This window comes from Numenius arquata, chromosome 7 (assembly GCF_964106895.1).
Source record: "Numenius arquata chromosome 7, bNumArq3.hap1.1, whole genome shotgun sequence".
Taxonomy (NCBI): domain Eukaryota; kingdom Metazoa; phylum Chordata; class Aves; order Charadriiformes; family Scolopacidae; genus Numenius; species Numenius arquata.
Genome location: NC_133582.1, coordinates 27,904,100 through 27,926,293, shown reverse-complemented (window position 1 = coordinate 27,926,293; position 22,194 = coordinate 27,904,100). Strand labels below are relative to the sequence as shown.

General features: G+C 40.1%; 1 protein-coding gene across 1 annotated transcript in view; it reads right to left on the bottom strand.

The window, feature by feature from the left end:
* Positions 1-21,561, bottom strand: part of SPTLC3 (serine palmitoyltransferase long chain base subunit 3) — an 84,315-nt gene extending 62,754 nt beyond the window's left edge. Inside the window, exons 1-2 of the mRNA XM_074150646.1 lie at positions 21,508-21,561; positions 19,235-19,348 (exon numbers count right to left, since the gene is read on the bottom strand). Of these exons, the coding sequence (XP_074006747.1) occupies positions 19,235-19,348 (114 nt within the window). The 5' untranslated portion in view covers positions 21,508-21,561. The remainder of the gene's footprint in view (positions 1-19,234; positions 19,349-21,507) is intronic.
* Between the last annotated feature and the right edge of the window lie 633 nt (positions 21,562-22,194).

Sequence of the window (22,194 nt, the reverse complement as noted above, 5' to 3'; positions counted from 1 at the left end):
GTGGTAGGCAAGCTTGGGGTGGTGGAAGATGCTGGACACAAACCAAGATGAAATCAGGCTTCATTAGACGCATTGCTCATGGGAAAAACAGCTGTGGACATTTCACAAGCCTTTGTCTTACCTCCAATATTATTTCTTTCCATATTGCCGTGGGGCAAATTAAAAACCAATACTCAAAACATTGCTGCACCTTGGATGTAGTTTAAGTAGACATTAGGGTATCTTAACTTGAAGTTTTCGTTTATACTGATACTGATTTCGACCATAAAATGGTTGAAATCAAGGGACTTCGGAAAAGCAGGAAATGGAACAGCAGAATAGCAGATTTCAGGAGAGCACAACTGTACTCAGAAATAGCAGGCAATTCTATAGGAAGTAATATTAAAGCTAAAAGGAGCTAGAAGAAAACCCAGCCATATCTTAAGAAAATAATGTTAAGGGCAAAAGGACAAACCACTCCAGCACTATTAAGCAGTATGCAGCTTTTGGCTGAAGTACTCCATCCAGCTTTGGGCAGTGCTTTTTAGAAAGAAGAGGTGAACCAAACACAGAGAGCTGAGAAGAAAAGCATAAAGTCTGGTCAAATAAGTTATGAGGAAAGAATGAAAGAATCTGAATTACTTAGTCTAAAGAGAAGAGAAAACCCTAATGACTGGCAGCCTAAGAGGCTTCAAACATGTGAAAGGTAACTGCAAGAGGAAGAGAATAATCTGTGCTCTGGAAAGCATCAACATGCATAAACCACAGCCGAAGTGATCTAAATCAGACATTAGAAAGAATTTTTTGCTGATAAAAGTAGTTAAACATGAAGCTAGAGCAATGGTGGTGTTTAAGATGGGTGTAAACAAACCTGCGTCAGGAACATCTTATGTATAGTCAAAGCTTATACTGTCAAGCAAAAGGTATCAGAAAGCAGTGCTGTCTCTTAACAAAATCCCAAAACACAGTGGCACAGCTTATGGGCTAAGAAGCTCCAGAACAGCTTACAAGATACTCTAGCACACAACTGGCCCTGGCTTGCTGTAGAGAAACAGACTAGATGATATCTCAAAATACTTTTAAGCCTTATTACCTATTTTCCCCATTTACCTTATGTCCTGAAACCTCACCATGACATGAAACATGGAACAGAAAAGACCGAGCACTCTGAAAATAGCCGATACACATTTTGCACAGAACAAAATTCAGGCATGGTTTAGAGAACCTCTAAACCATGGATTCTGGAAGAAGGCAGTAGATATAGAGTTTCTATTGACAATAAAATTAACATGACACAAGCTTTTGGCAACTATCTGTATTTGGAGAACTTAAATCTGTTCAGCACACCTTACAAATCAGTGAACAAAGTTCTGGCTAACAAAGACTGTCTAGACTTTTTCGTTGTTGTTGTTGTTCTTTTGTGGCCACACAAGACCCCCTGTTACCTCTATCTCATTAACATCTTTACGTAGCACCATTCTAGTATAGCAATCCTCCGAGAGATCCGATAGCGTTTCTCTGACTTTTCCATTAGGATAACACTTCTGTCCTTTTGCTCCTAAATTTGGGAAGTACCGAGACCAACAATAAGTGGCAAAGCAAAGACTGGGCAGGATCATCTAGAGGGATGTGCTGAAGCTCTGATCACCCATACACACTCCTGAACTACCTGATACATTTCGGGAGTGACAGAAGAGAGCTATACAACAATCTTATTTCTCAAACATGACCATTGTGAAAAAAAAAAAAACCCACAAAAGGAAGGCGTGCTCTCTCAGAAAAGGATGTAGTTTTAAAGCCCATTACAATGTAAAGATTTTAAAGTATTAGTAAAACAAATAGTCTCATATTTATGAAAAAAACAGTTGTTTAAAGTTACACATGATAAGCATGTCACTGTAAAACTACACGTAGAAGATAAATAAACCTTTTTGAGAAGACCACATGTTTCACCTCTACCCTTCCACATCTGCAAAAAAAAAAGAAAAAAATTACAAACCTGAACATAAGATTAATGTTGTGCCTGTCTATCATGGCTGCTACAAATACATTTATGCAATGAGGCAAATACTGAGCAATGACAAAAGGTGTCAGTGTCTCACTCAACTGCAGTGAAGAGAGGTCTCAGATTTGTTCTGACAACTTTAGTTCAACCAGTAACTACTCTGAGAGGGTGAACTACATACTTACATCCTACCATCTAGCAGAGAAAAATATTATTTACTTCTCAGGAATGTCCACATGTGCAAAGTAATATGATCTCACTAGCATGTCTCATGGTACAAATCATTTGATAAAGAATTAATATAGCTCAGTTACTGCGGGGAAAAAAAAAAACAGCCAGTACCTGAGGTCTCATGCACATAAACTCCTCGCAAAACCTATCCAGGGAGACACTCCTGTAGGTAAATATTCAGATGTTTCAGACATAATGCTTCACAGTGAATTCTGAAACAATACTAGTATACTCTGATAACTCCTTGTTTTACATTCCTTTCCACTCCACAGGGAATGAAGCTCTGTGCTCCCCTCATTCTTACATAGAAAATTAATCATCCTAAACTGAATTTAGAAATTTTCTGTGTCCATCCTGACAGCTCCCTTATGGACTAATGGAATAACTTCAGCCTGTGTAAAAAAATCAGTTGATACAAAACCAAGAATGACAAGAGGGACATGCAGAACAACCATCATAATTCAAGAATATCCCTCTTTGTGGACCAATTTCATACCAGATAGTATGGTTGTCTCTTTTTTCCCCCCCTTTTTTCTTCATTTTCATGGATCAAAGCTAATCTCTTAGACCACAGTAGCTGCTGGAAGATAAAAAGTATAGTAAAACACTAATTGCAGTTCCTGCATCTTATTTTTTTTTCTGCATTCCGCTCAGGAGGAAGAAAGTGGAAGCTCCTAGAACACAACTGACGTAGAGTTGCCCAGCAGCAGGGACTCACGAGGCAGAATTCAGGGTCTGTCAGTGAAGGAATACAGCTAAGGCACTGTGAGATCCAAAGAAAGCACAACTCAATACTCGGGAAATGCAGCTGTGGGCACCACCACACAGCCCTGGAGAAACTTCTAAAAAAGATGAATCTTGCTTCCAGAAAACAGAAATGTCAGCTGCAAAGGCTAAACTATGTAATTATCTTGAGTTACCTGTTTAAATAAATCCTTGAATTATGGGAGGACCTGACATTTCCAACGATGTCTCTCACTCTTCTCTTTAACCAGCAGTGCTTCCACTCCAGGCTGGAAGGAGATCACACATAGTGCCATCCGCTGCCAAGCTACACTCCTTATTCTGCACTAAGTCAGTCCATGTGGCAGGTGATTTCTGCAAAGCCCAAAGGCGAGGTCTTGCCTTAGTGACATGCAGGGGCTCCTGGCTCAGAGCTTGTACAGGAGCCGCCAGCTGCTTCCTGACGCTGAGTTTTACGAAAGCAAGATACCTTGGCAGAACCTTTCCTCTGCAAGAGGTAGTGGCTCTGGAATCAGACTCAGCTCAATCAGAGCAGTGGTCTGGCCTGAGTCTTGCCTACATCCACACAGAAGGAGATGGTAGTTCATATCCCCATCCAGTTGTAGACTCTAATCCCCAAAGTGTACTATAAACTCTAGCTTTAAGTCAAGTTAAAAGAGAAATAAATGAAAGTTTCTCCTTTTGGATGAAAGGAGGGTTAAGGCAGTTCAGGGCTAAGTGCTCAGTACAGCCATGACCATTGCAGCTGTTGTGTGGAAATGATACAGAAACATACAGTGAAAGGCACCGGCTTCCTTGAGGGACTTTGAAATGTACCAACAAAAAGTTACGCCCATTTCACAAGAGACAGAGAAAAGCATGCAGAGACATTATATCACTTCATGTCAAATACTCTAAGACATAAATTCTGTGTTCATGTAGTTTACTTACAGGTTTGCCTAATCAAATGCATTGCTCACAGAATCACTATAAGCCAAAGCGTGGGGGTAAAACCCACTAGCCTCTGTTATTTATTAATGAACAAAACAGATTAGAAGTTTTTTTGTAAAGGGAAACCCCTGAACAATGGAAGAGTATCCAAACTGGGATTCTACCATACCATTACTCAAAAAGGTAGGCTTGGCTAGACCTGTCCACTGTATGCCGAAATTGCTTGACGACAGCCAAGTAGTAAGACTATATGGGTCCTATACCACGCCTAAAGAACTGAAAACGCAACTGTCAGACAGAGCAATGGTAAGGGAAGATATACAGGAAGGTATAGAAAATAAGAATATAATTATGCTTAAAGTTCAGATTATCATTTATGTCTTGACTGCAATGGAATGTCAAATTTTTAAAGTACCCTCACTCAGGTGCATCACACCATGTAGATTATTTGCATTAAAACAGAACATAACCTCTGGGGGAGTAAATTCATTCCAATAGTGGAAAATATGTGACACGGGCATTCCTATGCTGTCAGAAGAAAGGATCACAGACCACAGAATTTTGAAAGACTTTTGTTTTCTGTGGCAGCCATTCAAAAAATCTGACCACTTAGTTTGCAAAGCAGAGCTAAATTATTTTGAAATTCCATATATGTCCCTGTGTCTCTGGAGTGAACGAGAGCTAAGCGTTACCAACTTTTTCCTGTGTTACAAACCTCAGTAGAATAACGTGGAAGGCTTGCATTCCTACACAAAAAACTGCAACTCTATCCTCATTTCCTAAGATCTGTCTCAGTCCCACACAGCCCTCAAATCTGCTTCTGGTATCCTAAGACACATAGTGCAGAAGAGACCACATTTCCCCAGAAATACTACAGCCCAATTTTGGATTTGAAAAGAAAATTGTTAAATTTAAGTATATTCTTGAAGAATGTATGACAAAATGGATTAAGGCACTCTTACCAGCCCAGATGAACAGAACAACCGCGTTGCAAACAGTTACAAAAAAGGTTATCCTAGAATTCTTCTAATGGGAATATGGTAAAAAGCTGGTGGTAGCAGCCACGGCAAGCACTGCTGCTTTTAACTAAACATTCAGTCAACACTGAAGTATTTCATTTCAGAGTATTACGTGTTAGTCAATACACATGCTGGCTATGAAATGATTAATGGTTCTGTGGCTACCCACTTGCCAGTTCTATTTCTTTGCTATTTGCAAAAAAAGGAAGGAAAAAACCCCCACCCAAACCCCAACTCCCTTCCTTCGAGATTGCAGCTTCTTACAGATCCACATCTTTCCCTCCTTGCGCCATTCCTTCCCCTTGGTTGCTTGCCTTCACCCTGGCTGAAATCACCTGCCACAGACTCAACCCATCCACCTTTCACCTCCTCTTGGCTTTCTCTCTCTAGCCTGCAGCTACGCCAGCACCCCCAGCGAGTTCGGCACTCCCCTGACCTAGTTCTCACAGTGCAATTTGCTCCCTCGGGCGGCTCCACCTCACTCCACCCGAGCACTACCTCACTGCTGAATGCAGCTCGCTCCTCAGGACAACCAAGCAAGCCAGACTCTCCAGTTCAACCACTGCTTTATCTCACTCCCCCTTTTCCACCTGACTGGCCAATTGTCACTTGGGAAAGAGCTCTGTCCCTTCCGTTGACTAATAATGATTTTACTGACCTTGACTTGAAAGTGGGGAGTTACAGAAGTTCAGCTATGATTCCTCGTCCCTGGTATTGCCACTTGAATAATTAGAAATCGTGCCAGGCAGGTATGTCTTATTCACAACTATGTTTTTCTCATAACAGATGTGAAAGTGGGATCTAAACCAAACTGTTTATAATTGTAACCTGCTTGGCTTATGACATACATGGTTTTGTATCTAGCTGATGACTAATTTGAATACCTGAAAAAATATTAGATAAATTAGATGATATGTAGCTCAAGAAATAATTTTCCTACTCCAAAAGTGACCAGTATCCATACATAAAGACCTGTTTCTGGCAGCTTTAGGGATATCCTTCCCTTGCAATGTCTTGCATTATGTGCGCAGTTTTAATTTATGTTTTTTCCAATTTTCTTTTCAAAACACAGATACTTTCAAAGTCCTGACAATGTTCTTACCTACTCAATTGTTAAAAGTGTTGTTTATGAGCTCTGCTAAATCTTACATGTTGAACAATATTGGCTGAAAAAAACACCCCAAATCACAAACTCCAGTTCAGTTTGCAATGATCAGCCAGAACATGAGAACAGATAAAGCACAGGTGTGTTTGCTTGTTTCAACCACGGTTAAATGAGGTTAATAGAAAAACCAGCAGTTACTTCAAGTTAAGAAAAAAAATATTTGTCAAATAGCATAGAAAGTAATACTGGTTTCCATTTGCCTCTACCACAAGTTTCAAGAAATTGTGCCAGAAGGCTTATCATCAGACTTTCTAACTCTGTTTATCAACATGATCTCATAGGTAAAGCTGTCTCTTATTCCAAAAAGGTATAGTTGGCAAATATGATTGCATTACACATGATTGATGCCCACCTCTCATACCTCTGCTGAAATATTGCATTGCAAACGCTGTGTAAGTCCTATGGCAAATGGCTGGGTTTTTTGGCCACACAGCTAAGTGGGCTTGTAGCACAGCCAAAAATGCAACATACTGTGCAATAGTGACTAAACGTAGCCTTGAAATATTAGCCATAAACCAGGAAGATGTACAGGGTTGGAAAAAAGGAAGATAGGAATAAGCAGCGAACAGTGAAGTCTGCAAACAAATTACTGTCAGTCAACCATAATGGTTACTTACTGAGAAGTGTCAGGGTGCGGAGATATTTTATCAGCTTCCCCAGCAAAACATCACTCAAAATAACAAGAAAACTAAAGAGCCCTCAAACCATCCTCTGTCAGTCTTTTACAGCACATTTTTTAGGCAGAAGGCCTTCTCGGATATCTAGTCAAAAGCTCTTTAACAGGCTTTCCACACTATTCAAGTTATTCTATGGGTAGCCCTGAAAAACAAAATACTTTTAATTATGATTGCCTAAATCTCAAGGAAGAAGTAGTTAGGGCTCTCTAAAGTGCCTAACCATCAATCTTCAGCCCAAGCTTACAGAAAGTACCTGTCACCAAGTGAGAGGTTTGCATGCATTCCATTCTGTCCTTATGCTTATGTCCTGAAATACAGCTCCCAATAAAATGCCATTGCAGAGTAGGTGAGATGCTTGATCAACAGGAGGTGAACTGAAATCATGCAGCCTTTGTGAAATGGGTAAACACCAGCCAGATGACAGTGATGAGTTTGAATCTGCTCACCTTTGGACCAGTCTCCTGTAAAGATGAAGAACTGAGGCATGACTGAAGTAGAGTTGAATTACTGCAAATCAATAGCATTTAACTTGAACTCAAGTTTCATCTGTAGACAGGCTGGTAAGGGAGAAATGTCCCATGAGAAATGAGATCAAGATACACTTTTCTATCTTGACTTACTAGTGGCAACAAGAACAGGAGACAGGTAAACTGCTTTACTAAATAATGATAACAAATCACTGGTATTTGAAAAAGTGGCAAGACTTTGATGAAAACCCCTGTGAATGAAGGTACTGCTCTCCTATGTGTACCAAGTATTTTACAAGAAAAGGACAGAAAATAAAGTCTTTATCTCAGAAAGTTTACAGTAAATATTACAGTATTATTATATATATTATATTATATATATTACAGTAAAGATACTGAAAGTATTACAGTAAATAAATTCCAGAGAAATGCAATGGTAAGATATGCACCATGCAGAAATGAGTTAGAGCAGAAGTAAACAGAGCACTGTGAACTCTGGGAATAATAAATTCTGGGTTTCTATGTGTGTCTCATGTTGACTAACTTTGGTGTCAAATAAAGCAACACACTGACAGAAACCTCCTTTTTATTGGGGATGTAGATAAAATCTCCTTTCTACTGCAGATCTTCCAGGGTACAGGGGGAATGAGTTCATACAGCAGCTTCTCTTTCAACAGGGAATGTGCAGGGCCTTTCTTCTGTGCCCAGCTGCCTACTTTAAGGAAAGAGTGGGTGATACGCCTTTGCCAAATCTGACTGAAAATGGCCAGCTAGTTCAGAAGTTGTTAAGGAGTTGACAGACAGAACCACTAAATATGCCTCGCTTCTACAGGGAATGAGGCCAAAACCAACTGAAATTGTATAATGCTACCACGCTGAAAGAACAAACTATGTAGGTGGGTTTTTTTCCTCTCAGAAAACACTCCCTTTCCCCAACCACATACATTTTTGACACCTATAGTATTCGGCAGGGAATAAAAATAAGCATGCCTACCCGACATTTTAAGAATTTGCATAACTTGTCATTGCATGAAATTTTGTTTCCTGTAAATGTTAACATCTTTATAACAAAATCACAGGATTGTAACACTCTGTTTCTCATTAGATACATACTGGAACAGTCAAAAAAGCCAAAGTCTCTGATAATACTACTGACAAAATCAAACAAAAATATATTTCGCTTCACTTACATAAACCCATGTAATTCTCAGCCCACACGTGAGAATTTTTCAAAAGGTCTCCAGTTATACTGAATCACAGGTATAAAAAACTACTAATAGTACCTTATCTCTGCAGATTTTAAAATATTTTCCACCTATTGATGGGTAAAGCTGATTTTTACCTTCTGATTTGCTTGATTTAATTCTGCTGTGCTGAAAGTATAAAGAAGTTCATGCCAACATTTTCAAAAGCATTAATTAATTGATACTTTGGGTTGGGGGTGAGGTAGAAGCTGACAGAGCTCCATTTTTCATCTGTCATGCTTGGTAATGCTGTCTTGCTCATTACTAGTAGGGAGTCTGATGACTTTCACTCTTGTGTAACCTCCAGAGATGGACACCTCTAATGCAAAAGCCACAGTGATTTCTTTACCAAATCAAAGAGGCGATTACACGACTTCCCATATATAGTAAGACGATAAAGATAAGAGATTTGTCTTCTCACAACAGAAATTTAAGAAGAGCCAGGATGCTAATGAAGTGCAGAGAAAAGCTTGTTGGAAATGGGACAGATGAACCTGTATACTTGGGAAGACACTGTATATGGAGGGAGACGGAAGGATCTTGTAGGCATTACTTTATGCAGAAAACTACTGCTGTAACAAGTCCTCTGCCAGGTTTCTACACCGAGCACCAATGCCCAAGGGTCAGATCTTTGGGGCCAGCCTGCTCAGCTCTCCATCCTTACAACAGACATAAAAAAAAAAAAGGACAGCCTCCTTGCAGCCCTTCTTGATCCTGTATATCTCTGGTTAAAGACACCAATCTTTTGCAGAATTTTATTTCTTTAGCTTTCACTGGTGAGCAAGAGATACGAGGAGGCCAATTAATTCCTTTTCAGGGATACAATGAATTACACCTCTCCTGGGACAAAAGGTTTAACCCAAGGTGAAACTGAATTTTATTAAAGCTGCTACTCAGTTCTCAAAGCACACGTCTCACGTCCCAGGACACAAACTTACTCATAATTACTTTGCCAAGTCTTACTAATCCACACCACATACTACTGCACATCAACATACTCGTTCCACTAATATACATCTGGAAATAAAGGCAGATTACAGCATTGATAAGCTTTCTATCCCTTGAAAACATTTAGATTTTAAGAACAAGCAGGTATTCTTAGCATATATCAACAGCATACTTGTCACAGAATGAAAACCAAAAATGTTAACTTTTTTCTTTAAAAGGTGTTGATTTGGCAAATGCTTATTTTTGTTTTGGAATCTGTACTTGTTCCTCCCGAGTTATGCGTAAGAATTAGATTTTAGAAACAAAGATTCAGAGTTCAACTTGAACAGAAACTGGTAAGAAATGTACTGAAATTCAAAAATTACTAATAGACAAGTTCCACCCATATGGGATTCTTCCTAGATTATTTCACAGAATCACAGAATAGTAGGGGTTGGAAGGGACCTCTGGAGATCCTCTAGTCCAACCCCCCTGCTAAAGCAGGGTCACCCAGAGCAGGTCGGACAGGATCTCATCCAGGCAGGTTTTGAATGTCTCCAGAGAAGGATATTGATAAAGTGATTTCATATTTCTTAACCTGGGATGAAACTGGGCTTTACATACAGAGAAAGTAGAATCTACTTTGTAACACCCCTCCACCCCATTCACCGACAGATGCACCAGTCCAATACTTAAAGGCTTATAAAAAAATCTCACTATTGATTTTTTTAATAACCTAAATCAAGTGAAAAGAAATCGAGGACAATGGCCCATAGGTGAAGAATGATTGGGATTAAAAGGAAGGAAAAGGGGTGGAGATTACATCAAAACAGTTTGAACAGGGTTTGTTTCCTTTGTGATCAAAACAAAACAACACAACCCCAAGAAGATTTCCCCCTTCAGGATTAACACATCCTGGTACCTGCTAGAACCTCCCAAACAATCTTAACACCCACATATGCAAACAAAAAAGCTGTTTATATAACAATGATGCAAGGAAAAAATTGCACAGGAGAGCAATGCCTAATATAAAGAAGATACGACATCAAGAGACATGCAGACACATTTTTGTGCCAGAGACAAAGTAAAATGCTCCCTTTGAGCATGTCTGATGTCAAGAGGTTGCTGGAAGTTCAAAAGCTCAAATTCATGAACTTACATGAATATGATCTTAAAAAGCTGGGAAAATATACTGATTTTTCAAATGCTTTCTTAGACCATGAAATGCTTTTGACAAAAGCTCATTCACTTTGAATTGTTTCATTTTTTGGTGTTGGTATCTGTGTAACACCTGAAACTTTGAGGCTGATCAGCAGGTGGCCCAAGTGGGAGACATATTTGATCAGATCACAGGGCTGGGATTCTTTCAGGGAACAGCTGACAACGAGGTACAATGTGACAAGCATGAGTGGTTTTAAATTTACTTCTCAGGTTATATTCCCTGGCCTCCAAGGTTCCCATCTAAATCACTACAGTCACTGACACATGGCTGCCAGGACTGGGTGGAAACATCCTTATCCTGCCCTCTTTGGGCAGTGGCTTGGGATCTTTACAGATCTCCCCCACAACAGTGTGTGAAAATGCCTGACTGCAGTTATCTTTACCTTCATAAAGTGCAACCACAAAGGGAGAAATGTTTCTTTCAGAAGACAAACACAGTTTTGTGAAGACACAAGGAACGTACAGGAAACTGAAATACGGGGACAGACTGAAGCACTCTCTTGCAGAAGAGCCCTAAGAAGCTCAAGAACATACAAAGGGCCGCTGTGATTCCATGTGTAGGCTGACAGCTTTGCAACGATGAGAAGATTAGCCAGTTTGAAGTCTCAGATAGCTACATGTGAATCACAGAGAGGGATGGCAGCTCTTCAGACCACATGAATCAGCAGCAGCGACAGGGACGCAGAAACTCAAATGGAAGTTCCTGGAGGAAGCAGAGTGCAGTGTGATGTCAGCTGAAATGTGTATGAGTCTCAGCTCCTCATCACAAATTTGTCTTTCCATATTCCTGTTCCTAAGTGAATAAATCCTCACTTCTTGGTAGGCTGAGGGGGAGCACCAGATTTTTTGGAAGAGGGGGAAATTACAGAGCATGCGCTAAAGCCTGTGCTTGGCCAAATGAACAAAGGAAAGAATACAGCTGAATAATTTCCAAAAAGACTGAGATGATCAAAGAACAGACAAGGCTTTGCTGTGTTACATTTACACTGAATGTTCTCTCAGAAATTCAAAATACTTTGGGAGGGAGAAAGTCATCCGGCCAGAACAGGTTAAATGTCACTTTGTGCTGAAGATACATATGCCTTCACATCTGTGCTGCACATAGATGGCATCTGCCCTGGAAATTCATCTCTTCACTTTGCAGTTTTGCACTAAAGGTATCTTGCTGAACGGTCTAGTTATCTCACTGAATTAATATATCCTAAAGTCCGAAATGCTCCAGCTCCTCTTCAGTCCGGCACACAAAACTGCTGGTTCCTGCTGTGTGCTCTTCTCCTTAAATGACATTTTTCTTCCCAATTCAACATCCATCCCACAATGACAACTCTCTGAAACAATAGTCTCACAAAGCTTCTGGCTTGGTTGCTTTCTAAAAGTCTTTTCTGTGGAAAAATCTGCTGCCAGGAATGGCAGGAATTCTCTGGCTGAGGCACTAGTCATTGTAAGGAAATTTAATTTCCTGTTTTGCTGGTTAATGCCACAGTTCTAGCCACAACAAAAGTTAATTCTCTTTTAAAAGAAATTAAAAAATAATAATCCATGAGAGAGTTCATATATCTGCTGGCAGCAGAACCAGACTTGCATATCATGATAAATTAAGGGCTCTTTATGGTTGTCTGGTACCCTATAAAACAGGATTTGAATCACCACTGCACACTTGCAAACAGCAAGCTGTAAGAGGCAGCATGATGTTAACCATTTTTCTGGCAAAAAGTCAGGTTTTATAGAGACTGTGGGAAAATAACGGAAGATTGGCAAGGAGGAGTATAAACATGCTCAAGTGACCTGCAGCTGAGGTGTAGAAAAACACACGCATCATACTAATTGTTGTGTATTGGACAAGTAGAACTTCTGTGTTTCAATAACAGAGGCCTGTGATAGACTTAGAGGCACCCTATCGAACGTGCTTGAGATTCCTTCCCTGCTGTGGGAAAGATCAAAGCACAATGGTAAACTACGCCTATGCGAATCCCTGAAATACAGGCAAAAAAAGCAGGTTTGGTGATCCTCTAACATGGACGAAGCTCCACGGTGCCTGCATCCCTGCTTGTGTGCCTCTGCCCAGGTGCTGCTTTGGGGATCTGCTGGTGGGTGAGGTACTGAAAAAAAATTTACTCTTTGCATTTCATCTGTGGTTTTGCTGTTCCGTGTCCTCAGACTGTGTCACAGAGAGACCTGGACAGTCCCTAAGCCATTATCTTATCATTCTGCCCATTATATTAATGAACTTGCTTCTGCAGTGGAATGCAGCCAGCTACGTCCCTTGATGACATATAGCAGGTAGAAAACGTATATTACGGTACTTGTTTCTGAAAGCTAGACTGCCACTTATGACTTGCAAAGGTAACTAAGTCTCATGCTGAAGGGACACGAGTACAAAGGCAGTGGGACTAGCCACTTCATGGCTTTCTTTTACTAATTACCTTTACTGAGCAAGAATAAGCTGCTTGTGAGGTAATTACCCAGAGAAGCCCCACTGGGGTTCTGCATCAGTTCTGTCCATTTTCAGATCACTGCAGCTGACTCTCACCAGAGAAATTCTGCTTACTTACAGTAAAGGGTCACAGAGTCACTTAGACTGGATGGGCCCTCAGCTGGTTTCTGGTTCATTCCCATGTTCAAAGCCAGATCAACAGCAAATTCCCAGCAGGGTGGTTGGGGTTTTGCCCAGTTGGGTCCCGAAAGCCTCCATGATGGAGGCTCCAGAGTAACATATCTCCGTCCTGTTATCTGCATCTTGGTTTTGTTGGGGTTTTTTTCCCCTATATGAAACCTCTCCAGCCTCCAGGCAAAGTATGAACCATTAATCACTACCCTTTGAGTCCAAAGATCCAGCCAGTTATTAACCCATATAGTAGTTTACCCATTGCGACCATAATGTCCCAAGCAGCCTATGAGGACAGTACTGCTAAAGTCAAGATAGATGACATCCATCACTCTCTCCTCATTCACAAATATAGTCACTTCATCAGAGAAGAAAATCAGTCAAACATCATTTATCTTTGGTACACCCATGCTTGCTATTCCCAGTCACCTTCCTCGCTATGCTTCCAGAAACAGCCTTTGCTAGAAATGATCTATCTTTTGATGACAGGTGGAACCATTTGCCTTTCTTAAGTTATCAGGGATCTTCTTTGATATCCATAACCTTTCAAAGATGATAGCATGTGATATCACTATGACACCAGCCAGCACACTTGGATGCTTCTCTTCTCATCCCATGTACTTGTATGGGTTGAGATTTCTCAAGAGATCCATGACTCAATAATCTTCTTCCATTACTGGTAGTTTGATGACACGGAGGCTTGGAAGACTTTGTTGTTGAAAACTGAGGCAAAGATAGCATGGAGTACCTCAGCTTCACCTGCGTCTGCAGTCACTAAGTGACCCAACCCATTCAGCAATGGGTCACATTTTCAGTGTTTATTCATTTACTACTAATGTAGCAGTAAAAGCTCTTCTTGCTTCACTTGATGTCACTTGCAAACATCGACTGCAGGTGAGCTTTGGCTTTCCTAACACCATCCCCACATGCCCCTGCAATGTTTCAAAATTCCTCTTTTGTAGCCCATTCCTGCTTCTACCTCTTGTACACTGCTTTTTTCCCCCTGGAGCTCAGTCATGGGTTATTTGGTTAGCTAAGCCAGTCTCCTGATGCACTTACTTGAACAGGATGATCTGTTCTTGTGCTAGGAGGAGGCTGTCCTTAAAGACCTGACATGATAGGTCTTTCAAGCCAAAGCAAATCAATACATGCTATTTTTGTCAGTAATATTATAAATTGTAACTCCAAAATTTAATTACCTGAATTTAGAGATTTCCAGGTGTTAACAGGGTAGAGAGTCCAGTCCTACTGGAAACTTATTGTGCTATGTGAAAAGTCTCTAGCCTTGCATTCAAAGTCTCATGCAACACACTTAAAGCATTCCTACAAATGTTGACTGTTACATGTACCTACACAATGGTCACATCTCAGTTTGCAGAGAGACGTCTTCAACATTTCCTGCTTCCAATGCATTGAGCTCATCACATAGCAGGGTAGATGACAGAAACAAGGGTGTGGATCGGAGACCTGTGATTATTAGCTGAGAGTGCTGGTGCAAAGCAATGAACTTCTGGGGCTCGAAACCAAGCAGAAGAGAAGGCAGGAAATGAGGATGAGGAGATCATGTCTGTGGTGCAGCTGAAGCAACAGGTGTAGTAATTGGTAGAGAACTCTGTCTGGAACCCTATTCTCAGTATCTTCCTGTTGTCACTACAGCTATGGAACCCAGAGGGGTTATGGGGATTGCACTTTCCACTAATACATGCACAATGAAACAGGTCCAAAAGGCTTAGGTGCTGCAGGTGAAACAGGCTGGGGCTAATAAAGTCCCCTTTGAGTTTGCTTTTACCCAAAGCAACATCAAAAAATGAAGATATTTCAGGAAAAAAAATGATTCTGTTGGTAGATCATTATGGTTGCACAGCTGAGGCTGCAAACATTTGGAAAAGCTATAGTCTGACCAGCCTTAACCCTCCCTCCTTTCTCTTCTCTTCTTTTATTAATAAACCTTGTTGCATGACTCTAATTGTGGGGATTAGCGTATTTTTTCCCCCAGGAGTCATTAACATTTATATTGAGTTTGCATCCAAAATGCCCCAGTTACACTAACTGCTGCAAAAGCACATGAAGTAAGTGCTATCTATATACGTGAGAGGACAGAGCACAAAGAAATTACAGCAGGCATTTACAACATACAAGAAAATTATTCTTATGAAAACAGTTGCATGGCATATTCCTTTCATAAACCCCTTTTAAAATACTTTCTTTAAGCTCTTCACTAGGGAATAAGTGACACTGTAGTGCATAAAGGAGAGGAAGAAAAGCAGGGGAGCCAAAATCACGGAAGGGACTGAGACAGGCTGCTGGAGTATTGAATCAATTGTAGAGGAGAATAGTTAGGAGGAGGTCCACAACAGACTGTAAATATAACCAGCTTCCTAATTTTAGAGCCCCCAGATGCCAGAGGCCATCACATTTTCAGGTTATCAAATAAGTGGGGCAGATGTTACTAGGTTTGATCTCATTGCAGGCTCTTTTTTTGCTTTGATAAAGGAGCTTGAATGCCTCAGAAAGGGCTGTAGGCTTGTTCACTGCAAGTTTCTTCCAAGCTACTGCCATTCTCAGTACAGAACAGAAAAAAATAAATTTGCAAATAGCTTTATACTGTCTTGGAAGCTCTCTAAGGCATCCAAGGAAATAATTTATCAAAGAAATAGAATTGTTGCATGTGCACTATAGGAAAAAAATGTTTCCACTGGACAAACGGATTAATTATTTTAAAAATCCAACATCCCCTACAATTGACATCCAATCAACAGCAATATAACAGCAAAAGAAAGCATCACTTGGGAAACACTTTCTCCTGGCTACTACAGTTACATAAATAACTAACTTAGCTATTGAATTGTACTTTGGATAAAGGCAGGTCCAGGTTATAGGTTCTGGAAGAATATAAAACATCTGCTTGTGTTATAAGCACTAATGAAGTGGAAGACATGGCTCATGACCCACCTCCCAAAGCTGAGGGCTTACTGTGTGTGGCTCAACTTCCAAAGAATGCAAGGATGCAACATGGTTAGTCATGGTGTCCATTACGACATGGAAATCTATGCTATCAGCTAGAATTGAGCGAGTCAGTCTTAAAATAATCACAGAAGCTATTCAAACAAGCAGTCCCACCCCAAAGTGGCATATCTCTTCCCCAAAAGCAACAGCTTCTCTTCTGGTAGGATGCTTCACTGCTTCTTTATCACTCAGCTACCTTCTTTCCTGTCCTTGGTATGCCACAGATTCCTTAGAGGCAAAGAGAGCCTCTGTACTCCCCCACATTTGATCATCCCTAATTACCTTCCCAAACCCATTAAACAAAACCCTTTCTTCAGAAACCTGGGGGGTTTGTTGTATCAGAATTGCTATTTCTGCCACGCATACACTGACACCCAAAATGTTCTTACGTCATTAAGATGCAAAACACATTATTCCTGAGCCAGAGTTTTCAAAACCAGTGTTTCCAGAGCCAGCACTTCCTGAAGCCAGCATTTCCTGTGGGATCCCTAGAAAAAAAAACGTTTATGGAGCCAATTCCTGCAAAGCCTGATGTTCCAGTCAATTGTGTGCAACTATTGCTACATATTCCTGGCTTAGTAGCCTTCACACTGTGCCAATGCCCTCGCTGGCATCATCTGCATCACCAGTTGCCTCTCTCAAACCAGAACACATCTCCCTCCTCCCCTTGCAAAGCAACGCAGCTGTAACTAATCCCAAAAGTTTCAGAACTGCTACAAGTCTCAAGTGCTAGAACCAGCATCATCAGTCACATCCCCCGAGTATCCTAGCACTATATTTCCCCTCCTATGTAAGATGTTTAATGGTGAATTAATTTACTGAACAGGTAGTAAAGTACATATACCTGTGTGTGTGTGTCAGAGAGCTAGGGGGAATCAGGGCAAGGTGGAAAAGAACACAAGAAGAGGAAGGGAGAAGGATGACTGGAATCATGACAAACCTGGGTCTGGCTTCCTCGTGCACCCAGCTGCCATATTCCCTGCTCCTCAGATCCCAGCTATAAAGTGAGAAGCACATCTCAGCGAGGTGTTGTGAATATAAACACACTGGAAGACTGTGTGAAGTCGCACACCTACAGCAGCAGACCACGTAAACAGATCAGGTAGGAAGGAACAGTATCTGTTCCTGTAAAATAGGATAGAGCATAAGTACTGAACAGGGTGAGGCAGCTGGGGCAGGGAAACAGACCAGACAGGAATGGGGAGATTCCTACCAGGAATGAGATTCCTGGTTCATACAGGACTCTTGTCTGTTATTGTTTCCGTCTTTCCCCACCTGTGTTTGGAGCAGGAAGAGAGGGGAAATGGTATGTAATTCAGAACATGGTGCTATACCCACACTTACCAAATCTGCCTTTGACAAGCCTCCTGAACTTTCTAAGGCTTCACTTCCTCACCACTTCCTCAGCTGTAGATGGTATTGGTTCAGAGCTTCTTCCACTCGTCACACAGCAGGGTAAAACCCCTTCTCCTCCGACCATACAATGCTGGTAAGACTTCACTAATCTAGCAGGTACACCTAATAACATTTCCTTCATGTCTTTGCCACGCCTTTCAGGCCAATTTTTACTTCCTTTTTGCTCGCCCTCAGTAAAATCTACTTTATTTCTCTAGCCATGTCTTTCCTATTAAGGAGAAAATTCTAATTAATCCCCTCTTGGGAGTCTACTACTTTCAGACCTCTCATTTGCAGCAGATTAACAATAAGTGAATGGCAAGGCTTAGTCCTTGAAATTTGCCACTCAAACTGCAAGCAAAGATTTCAGACGTCATTGTGGCAAATAATTAATATATAAAATGATAAGATATATGCTAATGATGAAAATGATGAAATATGCGATATATAAAAGGATGCTAGAGTAGGTTTCTGGAAGCAAATCCCAAGAAAGGCCTTTTCAATCGCTGCACAAGCTTTTTCGCTTTCTTCATCCTACACAAGCCAATGATTGCGAAACACCCATACCAAGGGAGACACCTAAAGCCAGACAATCATTAAGCATGACACTGGGCGTGCCTTCATTAGAGTGCTAGGTGCATGACAGCCCCATTTAGACAAAGATATAAGATAGCAGTTTATTTCTAAAACAGTGGAGCCCACCACAGTCCTTGTCTAAAGCTTTCAACAGGGATGGTCAGGTGAGCACTCAGGCTCCAAAGGCGACTTTCTCCATCCCCCTATCCCCATCACACTGCGCTGTAAAGCCAGCCTTCCTCTAGTCACTACAAGATTTTCTACTAATGATCACATCCAGAATTAGGACACTTCAAGACAGACAATACATTCCCATTCAGAACAGGTGTCACAGGCAATCAACGTTTAAGATTTGGGCTTTTTTTGGCAAAAGTATACCTTTTGGTTTGTGGTCCATTCTTTAGGATCCTACATGGCAACTTCTACAAAATGTTCACATAGATGAGAAGCGCTGGTTTCAAAGAGAACAGCTCGAGAAAACAGTACGTAAACTGACTTGGATTTTAAGCAGTGCAAGGCTGGAGAGCAATCATCAGTAAAGTGCAGGCATCAGTTAAACCAACCTTGCAGTAATGTAAACATCAAGAAAAGTCAGCTTCCCCTGTGCACATTTTTTTGTTGTTATACTTCTACAGCAATAAATCACACTTTAAAAACCATTGCACACACACTTTAAGTTGATAAAACATCTTTCTACTAGTGATTAATACATCACAAAGTCAACTTCACCATGGGTTAAGCTTTAGAAGGAAACTACTACATTCCAGTGTGCATATGTTTGATACTAACTAGAGGCTAGTTAGTCCACGAGACCAACACTATGTTGCATGAGCATTCACAACTCTCACTGCAGTTTAGGATGATAGAAAAAAAAGCAGCTTCAGGTCTCAAGATTATAAAACTTAACACACAGCCTAATCCATAGAACATACAACCTGTTCAATGGAGACTAAGACCACCATAAAACTAGCTTAATAAGTAATGTTGCAACTACCTATTTGTTTTCAATATTGAGGTCATTAGGGTAAACAAATAAACCTTACCTTGATTCCTTTAGTAATTCCATTTTTCTTATAGATTCCACTTTTTAAGAGGTTATTCTGTTTCTGATGATGATGATGTAGATGTCCATTGCAGACAGCACTGGGATTAGCCATCTGTTTAAATTAGTCAGATTCTCTGTTCTTAAGGGTGTCTCAGGTCTTTCTACTTTAAAAAAGACAGTAGGACGAGCAGATAAAGTCCTCGGTTAAGGCCTGAAAGGTATCCAACTGGTCCGTCAGGATTTTCCGGGATGAGAGGAGGAACTATCTTTTGCAATATCTTAGAAACTTAAAACTGTTTCTTTCATACACCTTCAGTCCCAGCAAGCTAGAACGCGAAATACATAGCAGGAGGTGTGCTCTTAAAATCTCCGAAAAATACTGCTCATTGCTGTCTATTGTATGAACACAGCTTCTATGAGTCAACAAGACTGCTGCAGCTATCAAGAAGTGGGTGGATTCAGAGGCGGAGACACTTAAAGATATATTACCTCTTAAATATCTCCCAGGGAGGAGCATTACATTTTTTTCCTCCTGATTACACTCAACGTAGAGCTACGTTACTCTATTTAGAGTAATAAAATGTTTTGAAAATTTAAACAGAGTAATCTTTAAAATTACATGGGTCGCCTTGCAAGGAGTATCCTGACTGAAAAAAGGAAAAAAGTATTTTGCTGAGTAGAACAGAACAACTTTTTTTTTTTTTTTTCCTTTTTATCACAATAGACACAACATTAGCCCCGCAAGGAAACAGAGGGCATTTTAGTATTAAAAAGAAATTTTAGCTAGAGCTAGAAACAATACATTTGACCCTATCCTACAGATGTGTGCAAAGGTGTTTACTAGAGTGAACTGTTTCTTTAAACTCAGTTTGGCCAGTAATGGCATGCTATTGTAATTAATGAGAAATGGACTTTTATAAAGTTGATTAATTTAGTTTTAAAACAAGTCAGGCTTTAATCACATGTAAAACTACTACGCAGGACTAACATACGTCCTTGCTTTTAAGACAAGAGTTTATTGATTGTGGAAATATATATATTCTCTTTGCTGAACCAAATTCTCACGTTTCAGATTTTAGTGGCAAAACATAAAAGTATAAGCATTTCTGGCAGCATTTGATAGAGTCTCTTCCTCCCCAAATAATTAAAATTCACGTGGAGACAGATTAAAGGAAAGTTGTATTATAATATCCATTTTGGAAAACAGTAAGGATGAAAGGCTGGTAGAATAAAAATACTTGGAGTGTTCTAATTTGAAAAAATTACTGTCATCTTGGCAATGAAATGTGATATACAGAAAAAGCAGCCTAAAACTTAAGTATTTGGAATGCGGGAGACTAAATGTTAAATGAACCACTGTGAAAATATACAGGGAAACACATTGCATTGGTTTTGAAAACTTGTCTTGCTAAAACGTATTTTCTCCTTTGAAGTGATTCGCCAAGTGGGATATCTTCAATATGCTGGAAAACTTTTCATCCCTACCTAAGAGAGACCTGAACTGAACTATGTTTAAAAGAAATATCTGTGCATCTATCCTACCACATTTCACTTAATTTCATACCACCCACTGGTCTGCAGAGACTTCCATTAAGATCTGTAGAAAACCTCCATGATACACTATAGAGTAGAACAACTGAAAAAGCAGTCCATCTCTAAGTTAGTAGCCTTTTACTTACATATAGCAATTAGTAAGACAGTAGTAGTTTTGGTCAAGAAATTATCCCCTTAACTGATTAAAATGACACAGAAACAGTAAAACACCAAAATGTTTTGCTCCACAACTACACCAGATTCACCATCAGAACTCAAATTTCCTAAGTTTTGCCTTTCTGATGTTTTTCCTAGGCAAGGATGACTCATTTCCGAATGAATCAGTCTTCTTTAGGCTTCATTAAGGTATCTGTAAGGATAAATCAATTACAGATTAATTGTGACTATGTAGTGGTAAGATAAATTGTTGGTCATGATAAGTGGCTAGGTGTTTATGTTTGCAAGGAAAAGACTGAGATGAAGACAAGCCAAAGTAGGCAGAAAACGGTCAGTAATGGTCAGTAATGCTTCCCTGCATATCTCTCATGTATGGAACAAGATACTGTCCAGCGTGCTCTCTGCACCTGGCAACCCCCTACCACCAAGAAGTACTCTTCCTTTAGGAATTATTTCCTTGATTGTCACAGTAAATCAAACATCTGTAAAACATGCCATCTGCTCAGTCAATTACTGATCATCTTGACCCTGTTGTGATAAAGGTAAGACAAGAAAACTTACCAGAGTAGCATTCGTCTCCTTAACAGCTTGCAGTGTCTCAGCTAGAACCTCTGCCAGGTACGCTCCCCAAGAGATTAAGCACCTTTCAGGGCACAAAGTGATAAAATTAACATCTCATGTCTGTCTTATTCTTTTTTTTTTCCATTAGGTTTATGGGGTAGAGGAATCTCTGATTACAGAACAGATCAGAAGATGCAAAAGTGCCAGGCTGTAAAAGTCTACACTTGTTCTCTATTTCAAGGCCCATGAAACACCAGTGCCCTTATATGAATAAAACAGTGAATTAAATATGCCATATTAATTTTAGTTTTCATTGTCTCTAACATTTAAGATCAAAACCAGGCAGCACTTAAAAAAAGAGACTACGTTAAGCATAAATTTAAATGAGCAATTTTCAAAAACAGCTGTCCTTTCTGATTTCTTTTAACCATGTTCTAAATGCCAGCGCTCACAAAACAAATACCACTAGAGGCTGAGTAAAATTCCTGCTCTGATTCCATTCAGAGCAAATGATTTATAGAATGGATGAGTCTGGCCAAATACACACAGATGATCTGTGATATTTTTCCTGCAGAAAAAAAATCATGTTGAATTGTCCCCTTCAGAACTCCATCTTACTCAAAGCCATCTGTTACTCAGGCTTCTATATCCATGTCTATAATGCTGTCGATTAGCTGCATCTAAATC